This window comes from Emiliania huxleyi, assembly GCF_000372725.1.
Source record: "Emiliania huxleyi CCMP1516 unplaced genomic scaffold EMIHUscaffold_7, whole genome shotgun sequence".
In the NCBI taxonomy this organism is placed as follows: domain Eukaryota; phylum Haptophyta; order Isochrysidales; family Noelaerhabdaceae; genus Emiliania; species Emiliania huxleyi.
In genome coordinates, this window is record NW_005196756.1 from 614953 (window position 1) to 634999 (window position 20047).

General features: G+C 65.4%; 2 protein-coding genes across 2 annotated transcripts; both read left to right on the top strand.

The window, feature by feature from the left end:
* Window positions 1-1800: 1800 nt before the first annotated feature.
* On the top strand, window positions 1801-4617 carry EMIHUDRAFT_448373 (hypothetical protein; the record flags this gene model as incomplete). Its single annotated transcript, XM_005761839.1, has 10 exons — window positions 1801-2391; window positions 2462-2491; window positions 2563-2621; window positions 2699-2892; window positions 2990-3070; window positions 3258-3364; window positions 3503-3543; window positions 3853-3958; window positions 4029-4126; window positions 4265-4617. Coding segments are annotated over exons 1-10 (1446 nt in total), but the record flags the coding sequence as incomplete, so codon positions are not given.
* Window positions 4618-17123: 12506 nt separating this feature from the next.
* EMIHUDRAFT_197915 (hypothetical protein) lies at window positions 17124-18134 on the top strand (the record flags this gene model as incomplete). The annotated part of the gene is made up of 2 exons (XM_005761840.1): window positions 17124-17633; window positions 17880-18134. 2 exons carry the CDS (start codon window positions 17124-17126, stop codon window positions 18132-18134), a joined length of 765 nt encoding a protein of 254 aa, XP_005761897.1.
* Window positions 18135-20047: the final 1913 nt, after the last annotated feature.

Sequence of the window (20047 nt, forward strand, 5' to 3'; positions counted from 1 at the left end):
ACGATGACATACCGCAGCGCTGCGCGTAAGCTGGAGCGACCGAGAACCGAGGACGTAACAGTCCGCCCCAACCCAACGACCCGGATGATTCCGCGTGGCGCGTGGGGGGCTGAAGTGGCCCGCAAATGCGAGAAATGCCGAAATGCGCGGTTACAGCGCAGTTGGGCGTTAACTCGGAATGCATGAAATCAAGCAACGCGGAACACGAGAAGGCTCCCTCGCGTGCCCTGTTCGCGACTCGCAACATGGCCGCGTCCCAGATTTCGCCACGCCGGACGCCACGCGCCACGCCGCGCGCCTGGGAAGAAACAACTCCGTGTAAAACTAAATGGGCCCAGCGACAGCATAGAGCTGTGCTGGTCCGCCGAGCTGTGTGTAGAGGTGCGTTTGGGTGTCAATTCATACGAAACGAACGTACAGACAGCTACGCTGGCGGCTATTAAGCTCTGGGGACCCATTGTGCATTGATTGGTCAGACCAATGACTAGAGTTGCGATAACTCTGCGCTGCGCGGCGACAACCGACAGCAAGGGCGTGGGGAGCAAAGGGGGCGGGGGGTGTGGGATAGGGGGACAAGAAGAGGGGACAAGCCCAACACACACGCCCGTCTCACCCACCTGCCGTTCACCAACTGTGAATGTGTTGTGTGGGGGGGGGGGGGGGGGCGACCATCCCGCTCGCGGCGTCCGAGCGCCGTACGAGTGGCTGACTCCGCTTCGCCGTGTGGCAGGAGTTTGCAGAGCCAGTCTTTGCGGGCCCGATGAGCATCCTCGACTTACCACCGGACGTGATGTCTGTCATCGCCCGCCTGACGCGCACGCACGGCACGCTCTTTTGTAACTCATCGGCTGCGTGCTCGGTCGGTCGGCTGCGGGGAACCTGCAGGACCCTGTGGGGATCTGTCCAGCTCGGGTGGTCACAGCTGCTGCTCGAGCGCGACCACGTCCGCCAGAAGAATGAGCGCGCTGACAAGAAGTACTGGATTGACCGCGCGATTGCCGAGATCACGAAATCACGTAAGGTGGTGCCCTGTGCTGAGCTGCCCGGCGCTGTTGCGCAGCGCCTCGCCGGTCGAGTTCAGCACGTTTACGATCATGAACCCATGCACCAGCTCATCATGGAAAGAATCGATGACAGAGTGCGCAGAGAGTGCCTTGAGCAGAGAGCTGGCGAGCAGCTGTATCGCTATCTTGCTTAGATCTAAAGCGTGACGTCGCATGGCTCATGTGTGCTGTGGCGTGGGCTGGGTGGGCTGGGCGGTGAGGCACAGTGCGCTATCATTTGTGGCACTTGCTTCCTGAGAGGGCTCTCTTGTTTTGCATGCGCGTGTTTAGCGCCAGGTTTAGCGCGTGATAGTTGTGTTTTTAGTACTGCGCAGTACTCAACGATGTGCCGTGGCACGGTACATGCATGCTCGGCAGCACAAGCTGTGTAATCGCTGTACCTCACTGGACGCGACTACGGCGACATACCGCAACCGCAACGCTGTGTGGAAGCTGAAGGCCTGTTGTCTGTTGAAGCGTACCGAGAATTATGAATTACCGAGGACAACAGTCAGCGCGTACAGTTGTAGCGCGTACGGGGCAAATTTGGCGTACACTTTTGGCCCTCCAAGGGGTCTGTGCCCGGGTTGGCCCGCCGTGTACGGTTACAGAGGCAGCGCGCGTGTCGCGAATTGCCACACGCCCTCGAGCGCGATAAATAAATAAAACGGGCACGCCAAACGAGGGGTGGGAGAAGGACCCTCGAGCGCGAGGTCGGAGACTTTTTTCTTTTTGCGTGATGCTTGCCGCTGATGGACGACGAGCTGCTCTCGATTGGGCAGCGCTGCGTCGTGTCGGGCCTCGCCTCGCGCGCCGAGCTAAACGGCCGCGGCGGCAGCATCGTCGGCTATGACGCCCAGACCGGCCGTCATCTCGTCAACGTGGACGGGCAGGAGGGCAGCAGCAGCTTCTCGCTCAGAGCGGCAAACGTCGGTGCCGCCGCCGCCGAATCGTCGCTCGAGCCATCTCGGATGGCGTCGCTCGAGCCATCTCGGATGGCGCCGGTCACCGTGCGGAGAGCGTGGCGCTCGTACCTCGGAGAATTTGACGGCGACACCGAAGACGAGGACGAGTACGTCGCTGATGTCCGCGCGGCGAAGCGGCAGAAGGCCGCCGCCCCCGCGCAGAGGCGCGACGTGGTGACACTGCACCCGCGCGGGAGCCGCGCCGTCACCGTCGTCGCCACCGCCGACCTGCACCGCCACCACGAGGAGGAGTACATCGGAGGCCTCTCGCTCGCCGGCTGGTTCGAGTCGGACCGCTCTCCGGCCCACGTCGACGTCTGCCTCTTTGCGGGCGACGTCGGCCTCGAGACGGAGGCAGAGAGCACCTCGCGCGCGCAGACGAGGCGCGACGGCGAGAGACGCGAACTGCTGCTGACTCAGCTGCCTGCTGATGACCAGTCATGCCCTAGTTAGGCCCGACGGAGCGACGCTCGACTCGTGGCGGCGCCTACTGGGCCGGCTGCTCGCCAGGGAGTGTCTAGGAAGTGTCTAGGAAGTGTCTAGGAAGTGTCTAGGCGCCTCCTGGGCCGGGTCCTCGCCGCAAAGCCGGGCATGCACGTGGTGCTCGTCGGAGGCAGCCACGACGGGCTGCTTTGCCGGCGCCGCCGCCTCTGGCACCCCTCTCGGAACTTTCTCGGACCCTTCCCACAGGCAACCACGACGGACTGCTCTGCCGCGACGCCGACTGCCTCGCTTGCGCGCGCCTCGCGCGCCACGACCCGGCGGCCGCGCGGCAAGGTGGCGAGGCCCCGCCGCTGCACGACGAAGGCAGGGCTGCGGCCAGCCGCCTCCGCCGCCTGCTCTCGGGCTTGCCCGGCGGGCGGGTACACGTTCTGTGCGACGAGGCGGCGAACTAGCCGAGAGACCGCCGAGAGACCGCCGAGAGATAGCCGAGAGATAGCCGAGGTATAGAAGCGTGTGAACCATAGTTGATGACTACAGGCGGCGGACCTCGACCTGCCCTGCGGTGCGGCGCTGCGCGTGGTTGGGAGCCCGTGGACGTCGTACGACACCGGCGGCAAGGCGCGCACCTCCACCATATCTCCCCATCTCTCCCCATATCTCCGGCAAGGCGCGCACCTCCACCTCTCCCTCTTTGCATCACCGACCTCTCTCCCATCCTCACCTCTGCTGCATCACCGACCCACCTCTACCTCCTCCCTCCCCCCTCCTTCCTCGCCCGCCCCTCTCTTCCCCCTCCCCCTCATAGGCGCACCAGTCCATCTCCCACCACTGGCGACCCGAGGGCGGCTTCCTTTTCGGCGGCGTGCAGCTGCAGCAGCGCCTCGACTGCGCCGCCTGGTGGCGCCGCCACTGGTGCGAACCCACTAGCTTTGGTGATCGCACCCGCTCCAATAGAAGCCGGTCGATGGCCAGCTGCCCTTCCTCCACTCACGGCGCCGGCGCCCCCTCGCACGTAGCCGTGGCTGCTAGACGTCTCGCCGCCATCCCCAGGTGCCGCGTCGGCCACCTCCTCTCGGCGCGCGAGACGGCAGGCGGGCCCTCAGTCTGGCCCCCTATAGCCCACCACACCACACGTGTCACTCGATCGCATGCCTGTGCGCTCGCCGACATAGTCCAGCGCCCGAGCACATCTCAGAGAAGGACGTCAACACTCACTCCTCTCGGCGCGCGAGACGGCAGGCGGGCGGACACACACACACACACCGCCCACCCACGCGCACTGGGCCTTGCACTTTGAATGCCGTGGGGCTCCTGTCGTCTAGACGTGGAGACGCGAGGGTCGCCCGGCCCTCGCCCCACCACCTCGTGTGTGTGGAGAAGTTGACCTTACCTTGCCTCAGGCGGGCGGCGGATCGCGGGCAGCTTGCTCTGCACGCACACCCCTCCGCGCGGCGTGCTCGACATCGTGGGCGGCGGCAAAGACAACGGGGCGGGCATCCGGAGCAGGCGACGGTCAGAAGAGACATACGCCCGCGCGGGCGTGTCCTCTTTTCTAAGGGGCGGCCCTCCGGAGCAGGCGGGTGGGCTGCGCGGCGCTGCGCGAGATGCTCGAGGGGCTCGAGCGGCCGCCCGTACTCCACTGCTTTGGGCACGTGCACGCTCGCCAGTCGGAGGGCGAGCCGGCGGCGGGCCCGCGTGGACATGTCAAGACACGTCCGTGACATGTCCGAGACGCGTCCACAGGCGAGCCGGCGGCGGGCCCGCGTGGACATGTCAAGACACGTCCGTGACATGTCCGAGACGCGTCCACAGGCGAGCCGGCGGCGGGCCCGCGCCTCGCCGCCTCCAAGCGCTGCGCGGGCACCCTCTTCGCAAACGTGGCTGCCGAGCGGCAGCTGCCCGAGATCACAGGCTTCCGGCTCGCGCGGCGGGGCGGCGGCGCGCTCGGCGCGGGTGGCGGCGCGCGCCTCGCGCTGCCGGCGCCGGGCGCTGCGGCGGGCGCGCTGCCGGCTGGCGTGCTCACGATGCCTCCGATCTCCGCCGCCGACTACGCGCGCGTGGTCGAGCCCGAGTCGCTGCTGATGCGACCGCCGACCGTGCTAACTCTCCCGCTAAGCGGTTGGGCCTGCGATTGCGAGAGCTGGCGAGAGTTCTGGGAGCTGTCCGTGGGCAGCGTGGATGGCGACGCCAACGGCAGCCGAGAAGATGGGCTCTAGAGCAATCTACAGGTCAGGTAAGGTAAGGTAAATATTTCTCCACACACACACATACCTTCTCTTGAAAACAAGTTATTTAGGAGCACCCCCCTACCGCCACCCAGTACGTGCTCCGCAGCTGAGCCCACGCACCCCACAGCAGCTCAGGGACACAATGAGCTCGCATGCAAGTGATGGTACGCACAGCTCGACGCGTACTCGAATGCTACCACTGTCATTCTAGCCGGCGAGCGGCGGCGTCACAGCGTCGACTCTCGCATCGCGATGTGACGCACTGCTTGCCCAGACGCGCGCCTTGGCGCGCTCCTGTGGTGCAGGAGGAAGGCCAGCGGTCATGCTGCGCAGGCCCGGCCGTCTGGCTGAAGGGAGCAGCAGCTGTGGCGCTCAGCAGCGCTGCTGGCGAGCAGCGCAGCCACACCACACTCCCGCCAAGCCACGTGTCATTTCGCGCCAAGATTTGGCGCCAAAATGGCACTTTAGTGTCCACCTAGCCACGTGGTCGCGGCCTGAAGCTCCAAGCTTCTGGGAGTGAGGTCCCACATCACAGGGCTCCATTTGACTCAGTTGGTGGCACCGTCCAATCGTTCGCCGATATCCGAAACCGGGGTGCTCCTAAATAACTTGTTCAAGAGAAGGTAAGCGATTACGCGCACACACACAAAAGGTGCGAGCCCGCAGGCGAGCCGAGCCCTCCTTTTAGGAAGTTTAAGAAGAAAACCTGCCGCGCCGCGCAGCAGCCTCCCCAAGCCCAACGAAATCAGTAACCAGCCTCCGGCGGGGCCCCCGCTACCATCCAAACCCGAGTACATAGATGGGCCCAGGTAGGAGGCTCCACACCACCTGACTCGCGTCGTGCCACCTGAAAGCCACAAAATGCCGGATTTTGCACGAGACACACGCGGAAAGCGCCACGTGCCTCCACGAGTCCTTTGCAGCTTTTTGCACAAAATGCAGGTGGCTTTAGCCACTTGCTCCATGAGCAAAACAGTCCCCAAAACACCTGGAGCAGATGGCTTACGCCGCCTGTGGACATGGACAAAACCGTGCAAAAAGCACCTGGAGCAGATGGCTTACGCCGCCTGTGGATGGCTTACGCCGCCTGTGGACATGGACAAAACCGTGCAAAAAGCACCTGGAGCAGATGGCTTACGCCGCCTGTGGCCATGGGCAAACAGTGCAAAAAGCACCTGGAGTAGATTCCAAACGCCGCCTGTGGCCATGTGACCGCTCGGGTGGCGCCAGGTGGCTTCGCCCCCCTCCAAGCCACCTGCCCCCCCTCGCCACACCTGCCTGGAGGGCTGGAGCACGTGCGCCACCTGGGCCCGGGCAGGTGGCTCCAGGTGGCTTCGGCCCCTCCAAGCCACCTGCATGCCCCCCCTCGCCACACCTGGAGGGCTGGAGCACGTGCGCCACCTGGGCGTCACTTCGGGAATTTCATCGTGCGTGTTCTTTTGAATAGGAATGTACTATACACCGCCTCGGCACCACGAGCCGCCCCCGCCGCGCCTCCACAATCCACTCTCGCAACTCTACCGCGCAGCCGGCACACGACGTCGGCGAGGCCGACAAAGCTCTGCATGGCCTGGTTTATCGGGGATCGAGTGATGGCGTATTATTGGGCAGTCTTCTCATTGGCGAGTCAGGCTGCTCAGCGTCGGCAGCAACGGCGCGTGAGCAGCGCAGCCACCGGCTCCTGCGGCGTTTGCAGCCACACCAAACGCCCGCGCGGGCCGGGTTGAAGCCCCAGGCTTATGTCGACGCCGGACATTGATTGTAGCCGCCGATGACCGCCGCAGGCCCTCATTCACACACCCCACAGTCCCAGTTTGCAGCGCGGGGAGGAGCGGGGCGGCTCGCGTTTGGCAGGCCAGCCCTTCCGTGGCTCGGATTTTCCGTTTCCGAATTCAAACTTGCGCCAGGCAGGTGGCGCACGTGCTCCGGCCCTCCAGGTGTGGCGAGGGGGGCGGGGCAGGTGGCTTGGAGGGGCCGAAGCCACCTGGAGCCACCTGCCCAGGCCCAGGTGGCGCACGTGCTCCAGCCCTCCTCGTGTGGCGAGGGAGGGGGGGCAGGTGGCTTGGAGGGGGCTGAAGCCACCTGTTGCCACCTGCCCAGGCCCAGGTGGCGCACGTGCTCCAGCCCTCCACGTGTGGCGAGGGGGGCGGGGCAGGTGGCTTGGAGGGGGCCGAAGCCCTTGGCGCCACCCGAGCGCTCACATGGCCACAGGCGGCGTTTGGAATCTACTCCCGGTGCTTTTTGCACTGTTTTGCCCATGGCCACAGGCGGCGTAAGCCATCTGCTCCAGGTGCTTTTTGCACTGTTTTGCCCATGTCCACAGGCGCGGCGTAAGCCATCTGCTCCAGGTGCTTTTTGCACTGTTTTGCTCATGGAGCAAGTGGCTGAAGCCACCTGCATTTTTGTGCAAAAGGCTCTAAAATGGCCGAAATCCCTTGTGGCGCACGTGGCGATTGCCACGTGTGCCTCGGCTAAGAGGCCTCTCCAGGCGAGAGTCAGGTGGCACGACGCGAGTCAGGTGGTGTGGAGCCTCCTACCTGGGACCATCTCTCCCCGAGTACCGGTCTACTAATCATAGATATAGAGGCTCAAGAGTGACATAAGTCCACACACATACGACATACACATACACAAAGCAACTCTCACGACACACGGGCACCGGGTGGAGAGCGGCGGCGGCGGCGGCAGCAGCACGCGCGGGCGGACGGATTCGGACGGGGCGGAGCAGCGACTGCCTGGGCGGCCGCTGCTCTGTCTGCCAGAGCGCGCCGTCTGCCTGCGCAGCTCGTGCTCGAGGCCTCGAGCGCGGTCAGGTGCGCTGGACGCGCGCTCTGTGCAGCGGCGCAGAGCGCGCGTCCCTGGCACAGACGGAGCAGCGACCGCGCCAGCGGTCGCTGCTCCGCCCCTCCGTCGCGCGCGCCGCGCGCGCGCTGCCGCCGCGATCCAGACTTGCAAAGGGCAGGCAACAGCGCATGTGCTCGGTGTATGGACGAGCCGAGATGGGCTCGCGGCAGCAGCAGTGGCAGCAGCAGCAGCAGCAGCAGCAGCAGTGCCATCACCAGCGCTACCAGCGACGGGGTTTGCCCGGAATTGGCCTTGTGTCGTCTAAGTTCATGGCCCCCGACCATACAGCGTCTAAATCTGAGCCCAGCTCCGTGCGGGGGCTAAGTTGAGCGCTCGCTCGCTGCAGAGGCTAAGAGTAGAGCGACCCTCTAGCCCTACTCCCCAACCATTCCACTGCGTCCACAGAGACGACCAGCGGACACGTCAGTGTACTCGCGTTGGAGAGAGTTTTCAGTGCATGTAGTCTTACGACGACAACACTGGGCACACGCACGGGACTGGCACGCCGCACTGCACTGACACAGGCGTACACCGCCCAGTGCGAAAAAGAATGTTTACTTAAAACCGGCCAGGCCGCAGGCGCCCCAGGGCCCCCACCCGTTTCAGCCTAGGGGGGCCCAAGGGCGAAGCGCAAGCGCGGGTCCTCGGCTCGTTCGATTGCGACGGCTATCGTCTCCCGGGTCTTGTGGCATTGAGGTAGAAGCTGTTGCTCGTCGAGCACTCCTCGCGGTGGCCATGGCTATGCAAGACGACGCCGCTCCACGTAATACGACAAGTGGACTGCGTGCGGTAAACCACTTTTACCCTTCCGGCGAGGCTGGCATTGCGCAACATATGCGTCATCTCGCACTCGGCGTTGGGGCGGCCTATGTTCGGCGGGCACGTCCAGTCAACCCTCTCCCGGTCGATTGCTTGAGGCCGGAAGACTGTGAAGTCGGTCAAGACGCGCCACCCCGGGCTGCAGGTGCCGACGACCGCGTCGTACCGCCCACTCACCATGTGCGCGTAAAAGGGCGAGAAATCGAGCACCGCCACGTCGGGGTTGAGTCGGATAACCCAATCAAAGTCGCGGAAGAGGCGGCGCGAGGACGGGTTGGCCATCGCTTCGATGGCGCCATCCTGCTTTCTGGCGCCGGTGCCGGCGCGAGGCGACGACACCGATGCGAGTGGGAAGTGGGTCCGCAGCCACGCGACGCGCTCTGCGGGGACGAAGAAGTGGAGGTGGGCTGCCGACAGGGCCGGGTGACGGCGACGAAAGGAAACCGGCGAGTCGTCGCCCCAGCAGGGGGTTAGCAGGAGCTTTGCGTGTGCGTCGCTGAGGTGCGTGGTGACGTAGAGGACGACTCGCATCAACAAGGGCACGATCGGCGTCTCTGATGGATGTGGTGGGGCGGTGGCGGTGGCGGCGGCGGTGGCATTGGTGACCCCCGCATGAGTTGTTCGCTTTACCTGGATGGACGGCAGTCGAGGATGCAGCTTCATTGGCGCGAGGCTGGCGGGTGGCGTAGAGTCGCCACCAGCTGCGGCGAGGACAGCGCCACTGCTGCCGTGATGCTCAACGCCGTTGCCTCGGATGTAGTTGCTGCTGCCCCGCAGGATGCACGCCACGTCCGCCCGTGATTCGCACACCCGACCCGTGCTCAAGATAGCGGGCACGCAGCACTGGCGTGGCCCGCCGGGGCGACCGGAGCAGCCGCGTCCGCCGCACAGCCCGCACGCAGCGCTGCAGCAGACCTTGCGGCTTGGGTCCTGAACGCCGGCTGAGCAGTTGGCGAATCGAGGAGAGGAGGCCGTGTGCTCCACGGGGCTGACGGTGAGGTTGAGATGGTGGTGGAAGACCAGGCGGTGCGCCTTGGCCGACGGCGAGAAGGACGAAAACATCTCGGGTGGGTCGGTGGCGAGGACACAAAGCGCGATGTTCAGGCCACTGAGCATCGTTGTAGAGCGCACGGGTGCGATTGCTGTAGCTGGGCGAGTGATGTAGATCCTTGCGCAAGAAGACAAAAACGGCGACGCGCCAAATCGCGACGTGCCAAATGTCGGCGGGCGACACGACAAAATGAATTTAATGCGGCTCGAATGCACGACCCTGGACGAAGCCGTGCTAGAGGAGGTACGGGGCATGGGGAGGGAGCAGCTAGTCCACGAGTACCGCCGCCTCTGCATCACCGGTTTCCGTCTGGCCACGAGCAACTCTCCTCACGTAATTATTAATTGCTAGAGGCTCTTCGTAATTATTAATTGCTAGAGGCTCTTCGCGCCTAGCCCTTCACAACCGACACGTACTCACGTAATTATCAAGTGATACGAAACCACGACGACACACACCACAGTCGACTCGCATCGGTTGCCTCCATGAACGGCGAGAAAGAAAAGAAAGAATAAAACAGACAACCCAAGGGAGGGATGGGAGGAAGGACGGCACGCCGCCACCACACAGGTTTTGCTGCGCCGTGCACTTTCGCGGCCGTCCTTCACACACACAGGGATTTTATAAGGAGAGGAGTGTGGTGCTCGCCGTCGCCCACCCTAACCCTTGGGCGTCTGCCTCTTCCTATCTCTCTTCGCAGTCCCTCGCCGATTCTCGCTGCAACCTTCATGCCACCTCGCGGTCGTCCCTCCCTGTCGTGCCAGCGAGCGGTTCTAAAACGCGCCTCGCCTGTCGCGTGAATCGTGTCGTGCGACCGCCTTTTGTTGTAAAATTCTTTCCTCCTCGCGGGAGTCGCTTAGGCGGCTCCCGTGGTGTACCTGTGTTAGTGCCAGTGCGCGCCAGTCCCGTGCCTAGTGTCGTGCGAGGCGGGCTTGAAAAATAGTTAGAGGCTGCGCAGGCCGTCCCGTTTGCTGTTTGAAACGCCTGTTGCGCTGCGCGCGCGCTGCCGGGGCTCTGTCTCACTCACGTGCCGCAATATGTGTCACACACGGCGGCTTCTGCCACCTCTCGATTGGTTCCACTTTCTCCGCACACCTACCGGGGAAGGGGCGCGTGGGAGCGGGGGCGGGGGCGGGGGCGGGGGTGGGGGCGGGGGCGCGCAGCGCGGGGCGCGCGCGCGCAACAGAGGGTAGGGTGGGGAAGACGGCGAGGAGGGGGCGGCGGCGGCGGCGGCGGCGGCGGCGGCGGCGGCGGCGCGCGCGCGGCGCGCGCGACGGGGGGACGGAGCAGCGACCGCTGGCGCGGTCGCTGCTCCGTCTGTGCCAGGGACGCGCGCTCTGCGCCGCTGCAGAGCGCGCGTCAGGGCAAGGGGCATGCGTGGCGGCGCGGGAAGCGCGGCGGCGGCGGCGAGCCGCCGAGCGCTCCGTGAGCGGTGAGGCGGCCGGGCGAGGGCGCGGCGGGTGACGGGTCAAGGGAGCAGCCCACACCCGGCGTCGCTTTTTGAGCGACGCCTGTGGCACGCCTGCGCAGGGGCCGCAGGGCGGTCAGTTGTGGGGCGAGGCGGTGCCGGCCGCGGGCCGGGTGCAAGGCGCCGGCCTCGGCGCCGCCTCGGCGCGCCGCACCCGTGACGGGTCAAGGGAGCAGCCCACACCCGGCGTCGCTTTTTGAGCGACGCCTGTGGTACGCCTGCGCAGGGGCCGCAGGGCGGTCAGTTGTGGGGCGAGGCGGTGCCGGCCGCGGGCCGGGTGCAAGGCGCCGGCCTCGGCGCCGCCTCGGCGCGCCGCACGGGCGCGGCGAGCCTCTGAGCGGGAGCCGAAGGTTTGCCTGTGGGAGGTGGGAGGTGGGAGGCGGTGGGGGTGATTTGACTTTGCCGCAGAGGCCGTCCCTAGCTGTGAACAGCAAAACGGGACAGTATTCTTCCACCTCCTTCGGCCGGGGCCCGCGCAGATGAGAGAGCGCACATCCACGGCGCTCTCTGACCCGCTGATTGACATGTCCGATTTCGGGTCGGTCCGGGACACGCGTGCCACGACCACTCGACAGCGCCGCAGGTACCGCTCTCTGCTCCGGCGTGCCATCGCACAGGTCGCTTCGGAGCTGCAGCTTTCCAAGATCGGGACGCCGAGGAGGCTCGACCTTGCCGCCGCGGAGGAGCACGTTCGCTTCTTTCTTCCCAAGGACTCCACCGGAAACCTCCTCAATCTGCGATGCTCCGAGGACGAATTCTCGGCGCGTGGCGGAGAAACACATACAGAGTGAAGAGATGGTCGTCGGGTCACCACACGACGTGATGGGCTCTAGGCACGCGTCGGCACGGGCGTCGCACTGTATATGCGCTTCGTACGGACCACAGGGTGCGCAGCTCTTGCAAAGACTCGATGCCACGCCCACAGCACCACAGCACGCCGACCGCGCGGCATGCCCACGTCCACCAACGCCTCTCCGCAGGTACATGTTTGCGGTTCCTTGCTCTCGTCGCGATCCGCCGCAACCTGTGAGACGCGCCGCGTTTGACGCGGCTGATGTCGACAGGTCGCCACGCTCGTTGCGCTCCCGCAGATCATCGCAAACGTCGGCGGCCCCAGAAGCCGAACACGTGTTCTTGTCTTCCAACTAGCGCTCGAGAGGACACGCCGCTTCCGCCATATTCCGCCGCATTCCACGCCATTCCGCTGTATTCGTCGCCCGTGTGTTCACGCGGTGCTCTGAACACACGGCGCGAGACCGCATTCCCCCCCTGACCTCGGCGTATTCATGACGTAGGTCTGCGGCACCCGCTTGCAGCTGCGGTGGCCGTGGGAGGCCTCTTGCGATGCGACGCTTCCGCCCGACGGTGACCGAGCTCAGAGCGCCCACGTTCATCCACTGCCAACTGCCCCGCCCCCTCGTCCACTTGCCTTGGCACCGCTGCGGTACAGCCGAGATCACACCCGAGACTTGCACGCATGCCATGTCCGCAGGCGAGCCCGTCGCGCGCCTCGCGGCGCTCGGCGGTCAGGCGGCGCTGCACGCGTTGCTCTCGACTCTGCTGGGCAACGCGTCGCTCGGCGGGGCTTGCGCGTGAAGCGAGACGCCACCCGGGGGAAGAGGCTCTCCACCTCGCGTGCTGTGGTGTAGGGGAGGGCCTCTGGACCGACGGCGCTCACCTCTTCTCGGCCTCAACGCTCTGCGGCACAGCGCACTCGCAGCTGCAACGCACAGAGGACGGCGCGCTTCAGTCTGTCCCTTGTGAGCAGGCATGTTCTGTGTGTACGTGTACTGGGTGTGGTCCACGGGCTTGCGCGGGCTGAGCGCCGCGCCCGAGGCCAGCAGCGCCCGCGCGTCCGACTTTGCGGTGCACTCGAGCCCAGAAGAGCAATATGCATTCTTGTACTCCGACTAGCGCTCGAGAGGACACGTATTCCGCTGTGCTCCGCTGTATTCCGCTGCATTCATCGTACTCGTAGCATGTGTGCACGCGGCGCTCTGAATACACGGCGCGGCGCCGTATGCTCTCCCTGATATTGGTGTCCTCACACTGAAGGTGCGCTGTCTCGTGTCTGCCCCGCCCCGCTTGCCGCCGGCCTCGCCCCCGCCTCTCAGCCCGCCACGCTCGAGCCCGCTCCGACCCTCGCCGCCGCCACCCAGCCCTCTCCTCCGTCATCGGGCACCACCCTCGCCGCTGCCGCCGCCTCCACCGCCTCCACCGCCTCCACCGCCTCCCAGGTGCGCGTCTCGTGCCTGCCTCGCGCGTACACGGACCCGCATGCCGTCAAGGCCCACTTCTCCTTCTTTGGCCCGATCGCCTCGATCGCACTCTCCGTCGACTCGCTGCCGCTGCTCCGCTCCCTCGAGCGGCAGCACCGCCTCGCCGCCGCCTGGCGAAAGCTGCACACCATGCATGCGCTGTTGCCGGCGGCGCAAAAGGCACGGCGCGCGCCCGCCCTCCGCCGCGCCGCCGAGCGACTGTTGGTCAAGATGACGCGCGCACGCGCCACCCTCCGTGCCGAGAGCGCCGCTCCGTGCGTCTGCAATGGCACCGCGTTCGTCGTCTTCCGCCGCCGCACGGACGCCGCACGATGCGTGCGCCATTTCGAGCTCATCCGAGCGCACGAGCGGTGGGCCTGCACCGCCGCGAGATGCAATCTCGCGAGATGCAATCTCGCGCCCTCTCAGCTGAGCTTGGGGCACCTCGGGGCATCAGGTCGCACCACCTGTCGGTGGGCACAAACGTCGACTTTCGGCAGCTGTACTTTCGAACCGCGCACAAGCTGCAGGCGCCCGCGAGCGAGGCCGCGTGGTATGGGACGGGCCACTTCACGACGCATGCTGCGAGCAGGTGTGCTCCTTCAGTGCTGCTTCACGTCTCGCGCTTCCGCATGCCCTCCGACGTTTTGCCTAGTCCGCTGTCAACCCCTCGATGCTGCTCCGCACTTGCACCCAAGCCGGCGCGCGCTCACCCTCCGTACATCTAGGTGTCGCGCGCGTGCGAGCCGTCGGACATCATCTGGTGCATGCATGTGCCGCGCGAGATGCAATCTCGGGCCCTCTCGGCTGATCTCGGGGCATCTCGGGGCATCAGGCGGAATCTGCGCTACTCGCGTGCGACGATGCGCGCAGCCGGCGTGCGGACGACGCTCTTGGTGGCGAGAGTACCCGAGAGTACCCGAGAGTACCCGAGAGTACCCGAGAGGACCCGAGAGGACCCGAGAGGACCCGAGAGGACCCGAGAGGACCCGAGAGGACCCGAGAGGACCCGAGAGGACCCGAGAGGACCCGAGAGGACCCGAGAGGACCCGAGAGGACCCGAGAGGACCCGTCGCTCCTGGAGCCGATCCTTCGCGTGGTTGCTGTGGGGGGGCGCTGCTCCTCACCTGTCTGCTGACGAACAGGTGCTCCCCTTCCCGGTGGACTGCTTCTAGGTGTGAACAGCGTCTCTTCACACCTCTAGCTGTGAACAGGTGGCGCTCTTCTCGTGCCTCTCAACGGCCGCCATCACGGTGGCCAACTTCATGGGCACCTCGCATTCGAGCGGGGCGATCACGACGGCGTGGGTCGCATCTCTCCCCCCACATCTCCCCCATACCTCCCCCGCATCTCCCCCACAGGCGATCACGACGGTGTGGGTCACCATGGTGATCATCGCGTCCAACGTGGTCATCTTCAACCTCGTCCCCTACTTTGCCGTGCGGCGCGAGCGGCAGCACGGCCCGCACCGGCACGTTTGCTCGCGCAAGAGACCGCCGTGAGCGTCGCATGGTTGCTGTCAGGCACCACTACCGCTCGTACCAGCACATGCACATGCTGCTCAAGATGACCTTCTTCCAGATCTTCAACACCTCTGTCTCCGTCCTCGCCTTCCTCTTCCTCACGTGGGACGTCGACTCCAACACCGCTTGCCCGCTGTCCTCGCCGTCCTCGGGCCGCGCGCGTCCTGCTTTCGCCTGCACGCACATGCGGCTCGGCGGGCCGGGGCTGCTCGAGATCGACGTCGACGCACTCTGCGTCTCGCACTGGCGCTCACGGCGCCTCCAGGCTGGTCAGTGATGTCTCGGCTGCGTCTCGGACCAAGCTCGGAGGAGATAGGTGCTCCACGGGCGCGAGACTGTCCGAGATTCTCCGAGTCTCTCCGAGTCTCCGAGATTCGTGGGGGACGTAGGTACTCGACGGGCGCCCTCGTGCTGATGAATGGCCTCTTCGGCGACCTCGCCGTCATCCTCGGCATCATCGAGTTTGTGCGGCCCGAGAAGCTGTTCGCACGCCGCGTGCGTGCGCTGCATGCGGCGACGCAGACAGGCGGCTCACCGCGACCCCCGCCCCGATCTCCGCCCGATCTCCGCCGACCTCCGCCCGATCTCCGCCCAATCTCCGCCCGATCTCCCCGCCCGATCTCCCCGCCCGATCTCCCCGCCCGATCCCCCCGGCCCGATCTCCCCCTGATCTCCCCGCCGCGCAGAGATGAACGAGGGGTACGAGCTCGACGCCGACCTGTACCTGCCCTTCCGTTATCAGCTCACCCTCAAGGTGGTCTTCCTCACCGCGATGTTCTGCCCAGCGATTCCGCTGCTCCTCCCCTTCGCCTCGGCCTTCATGTTCGCCTCGCATCGCGTCGACCGGCACAGCCGCTCTGCCCGCCGCGAATCGATAATTAGTGCAGTGATCAATCATTCACTATTAATATTAGGCACAGCCGCGCCACGCGCTCGTGTTCCTGCGGAGGGCACCCCCTTACAGGCTGAGGAGCTGAGAGCAGGTACAACCTGCTGCGCGTGCTCAAGCCGCCGCCGCGCACCACCGACCGCACCATCACCCTCTCCGTCCTCTACGTCCTCCCGCTCGCCGTGGTGGCCCATATGTGGATGGCCATCTTCTTCTACTCCAAGCAGGCGCGGCTCGAACGTGTCCCTCCGCTGCCGCTGCAGATCCCGCGTCGCTTCACGTGTGCCGCCTGCGAACAGGCGCGGCTCGACGTGCCCCTCCTCTACTTTGCTTTGCTCGGCGTCCTCTCCGCCTTCTTCATGGCGCGCTTGTCCGCCGAGATCTCGCGCCGGCAGGCGCCGCAAGTGGCCCCGCCCTACCCGCTGGGCGACGGCGCCGATTCGCGCGACGACGCAGACGCGACGGCGTGGACAGAGGCGTCGAGCGAGAACGGGCGAGATGGCAAGACTACGTCTCCCGCAGGCGGCCAGAGCGACGCCGAGGGTCTCGACGCGCACCTCGACCGCATCGAGCTCTACGTGCCGCCGCTCACCGCGACGCTGCTGGAGTGGACGCACCGCGACTTGCAGGCAGAGCTAGCAAACTTGCCGGTGTTGCTCGATAGAGAGGTCGCTCGAGAGCGCCTTACCCCCCCCCCCCCCCCCTTTCCTCCAGGTCAAGCACCGCGATATCTCAGCGCGGCGGGGCCGCGGGTGACCCGTAGCCAATTGTGCGAATTTTCTCTCTGAAAAAGATAAAGCAAACAAGAATAGACGAGACGAAAAAGGAGAAGTAGACCAAAGGACGGGTGACGTGGGGACAAAAGGAGTGCGAGGCAGGGCCAGGGCGCGCAAGGGGGGGCGGGCACATACGATTAATAAATAAATAAAACGGACACCTCTACTAGGAGATGGGTAAAAAGGAACAGGTCCCCGCCCTGCGGTCTTTGTGCAGGGTTCTTTGTGGGCTACCCGACTCACTACCGTGGTGGGGCGGTGCTGCTTGTGCTAGGCGGAGGGTTCTGTTGTAGAGCCTTGCTTGTGTATGTCCTCGCCTTTCCGCCTTTGTCGCCTGCGACCCTCCACGACCCCCCACGACCCTCGACCCCCCCCCTGGTCGGAGGGTCAGGGGGGGTCGTGTGGGGTCGCTGCTCACGTTTTTGGCTTTTATCCGTTCCTCCGGACGCCGAAACGACCCTACCCGACCCCCCCGGGGGGTCAGAAACGTCCTCGCTCACACTGTAAAAGCCGTCAGTCCGCGATGGCCGATCGTGCAGCACTGGAGAGGCTGCGAGAGTATGTCGTCCAACGCGGCGGCAGCGAGGAGCAGCTGGATGGGTGGACTGGAGAGGCGCATGTGTTCAACTGTGGGAGGAAGGACAGACTTCTTCTATTACGACGCGAGTGGCACGCGCTTCGCTTCCCTGGCTGCTGCTGCCCGGTCGCTCGGACTGCAAGAACCCCCAGCACCACGCGTTAGGATGGGACCTACCGACCTGTCTCGTCCGGAGCCAAGTCGGCGCTCCGGGCGGTCCATTAAGCGACCACGACTGATGGACGACTTCGCGCTGGAGGACCACGCAAGTTCTCCGACGCACGAGTTCGCTTCGCCGGGCCGCTTGCCGGCGACTTCGGTCGTAGTTAGCAACGCCAACTGTGCCGGGTGTGGAGACGGAGACGACGTGCAGGGCAACGAAATCCTCCTCTGCGACGGGCCAGGTTGCGGCGCTGCGTACCACCTGAAGTGCTTGCCGCGGCCGCTCGCCGTCATCCCCCCAGGCGACTGGTTCTGTCCCGCGTGCCAGCCCATGCCAGTCGTCGCCGCTGTTGTGGAGGCGTGGGAGGATGACGGGGATGTGGAGCTTGTTGAGGCCGTTGAGGCGGAGGAAGATGAGCTGCGGATGCCGGCGGACAGCGCTTTGGCGGCGACTCCGCCTTCGCGCCCGGCCGCCCCCTCCCCCCCGAGGACGGCCCACGCAGCAGCACGCGCCGCGGGAAGATGCGATCACCTGATGGACGAGGCAGAAGCGCGGCGTATGGCAGCAGAGGAGGGCCTCACTCTGGTACACTCGCCGCGAAATCAGACGGGCTTCATGGGTGTCGCTCGCACTGAATCTGGTCGCTTTCGGAGCAAGTTGGGTGAAGAGTGCATCGGCACTGCTGCCACGGCGGAGGCGGCGGCACTGTTGTACGCGCGCAGGCTGGGACCAGAGACATCGGCAGAGGCGGCAGCGATAGCAGCGGCAGCAGCAGCCTCGGCAGCAGCTTCAGCAGCGGCAGCGGAGGCAGAGCCGATGTCAGCAGCAGAGGCAGAGCGGCTCGCGGCAGTCGAGGGCCTCACGCTCGTGCCCAGCACGGGGTCTCTGGATGGCAGAAAGGCTGGATCTGTCTCAAAATGGGGGTTCAAAGGCGTGTCGTACAAGGCGAAGATTGGCATGTTCCATGCCGCGCTGGGCACGGAGTCCATTGGCTCGTTCCGCAGCGCGCCAGAGGCGGCGCTCGCATATGCACGCCGCCTAGGCCCAGAAGGCAGCGCTGAATCCGCAAGGCGAGCGCTGGCCTGACGCACGACCGGTAAACGCGACTCGCTCGCGCGCGCGTAAGGTAAAACGTCCCAGCTTTAACGCATGGCAAGGGTGCGCTGATGTATAACCACTGCCACCCGGCAGCCCCGGCCTCGCCCACTGGCTACCACTGTCTCGCTACCATGCGTCTATGTGTGTGTTTTTACTACTATACACGCACGCCGCGCACAGCGACATACAAGACTGAGGACAAGTGTCGTGTCGGATCGGCGCGACCGAGCGGGCATTCACACCCCAAGGAAAGGGCTAGTCACACACTGCGCGTGAGTTCTTTGCCCCCCCAACTGCTGACACATAGCGGAGATCTAGCATGACGCCCCCCAGGCCGTCCCATTTTGATCTCTCGGTCTGTGGGCGCCCGCCCGCCGCCTCTGTGGCTCTGAGGGGGTCGCCCCCCCTAGTCTGAAAACAAAAACAAGCTCGAAAACAGCCAAAACCAGCCTGCGAGAGAGGCACTGCGCGCCGCTGACCTCATGTGGGGATGTGTGCCGACACCAATACTGATCTAAAACCTGGGGAAACCCTTATTGTTCAAACATCAAAAAGCCGACCCTACTGACGTAAGCGCCAGATCCTTGTTCCTTGCACCCCGAGGCGGCCCTCGGCCCCCCACAGACCAGATCAAAACGGGCAAGGTGGCCTCTGGTCTGTGGGATGGCAGAGGTGGAGAAAAAAACACGCGTGCATCACCGTCGCGGAAGCCGAGCGCCTTGCGACGGTGGGAGGGCGCGGTAACTAGTAGGGAAGACGTAGGTAGGTTTGAGTTCACACTCTCAACAACTCTCCAACAGGAATTCACTGCGTTTGACCAGCATGGCACAGACCAGAAATGTTTTTGTCCACCTCTGCTGGCTGAGCGGTGACGGCAGAATATAAATAAATAAATAGAGCAGTCATCTCCAGGGAGAGATGGGCGACGCACACGAACACAGAGGGACAGTGCGCACCCCGCCCCGCTCGCAGGGCGTGCATCACACAGGTGGACTGTGTGACTCCTCGGGTTTCTGGGACTCAGAGGTGTGCTAGTCGCTATTCTCCGACAATTCCGACATATCTGACGGGCAGTTCGGGCTCGAGCGGTCGCGGTCGCGGCCAGCGCGTGAGGCCTGGCTAGGGTTGCCGGGCGAGAGCTCGACCCACGCGCCGGAGCGCGCGTGGTGCTTGAGCAGCCGGGCGGTCGCCGCAGCCACCTCGAAGGGTAGCTCGTCGAGCCACTCGCCGAATGTGCCCTCGTCCTGCGCCGCAGCGAGGAATTGCTCACCTAAGCCGTACGCGCGGCAGGCCCGGTAGAGCGCCTCGTTCTGGATCTCCTCCGGCGCCTCGGAGTCGTAGCCGCAAACAGAGGAGCCGGCAGAAGAGGCCCGCTTCGCAGGCGGCGCGTCAGGCGACGAGGAGCGCGAACGCCGCGGCGGCACACCGTCGCCGCGCGCGGAGAGCGCGTTCCTGTCGACGCGGGGCGCAGCCTTGCGCCGGCCGCGCTTGGCCGGCCGGATTGTGAGGCTGCCGGCAGGCGGCTGTGCAGCCGCGGCTGCGTACGACTGAGCCGCAGGCGCGGCGGCTGGCGCGGCGGCGGGCGCGGCGGCGGGCGCGGCGGCGGGCGCGGCGGCGGGCGCGGCGGCGGCGCACGTGCCCGCTCGCTCGCGCTCCGCGCGCTCCAGCTCTCGTGTGTACTCGGACTTCAAGTTGATCTGCCCGTCGAGGCTGCCGTCGATGTGCATGGTGAACCGGACGGTGGCCGCGTCGATGTGCTGGGCGTGTCCCATCAGCGAGCTGATGAAGGACGCCTCGCGCATCGTCAGCGGCTCGCCGCCCTTCATGCACCGCTCAGCATCGCGGAGGCGGCTAGCACTGTCGCGCTTGAATGCCGGCATTCAAGCGATCTCTAAGAAGAA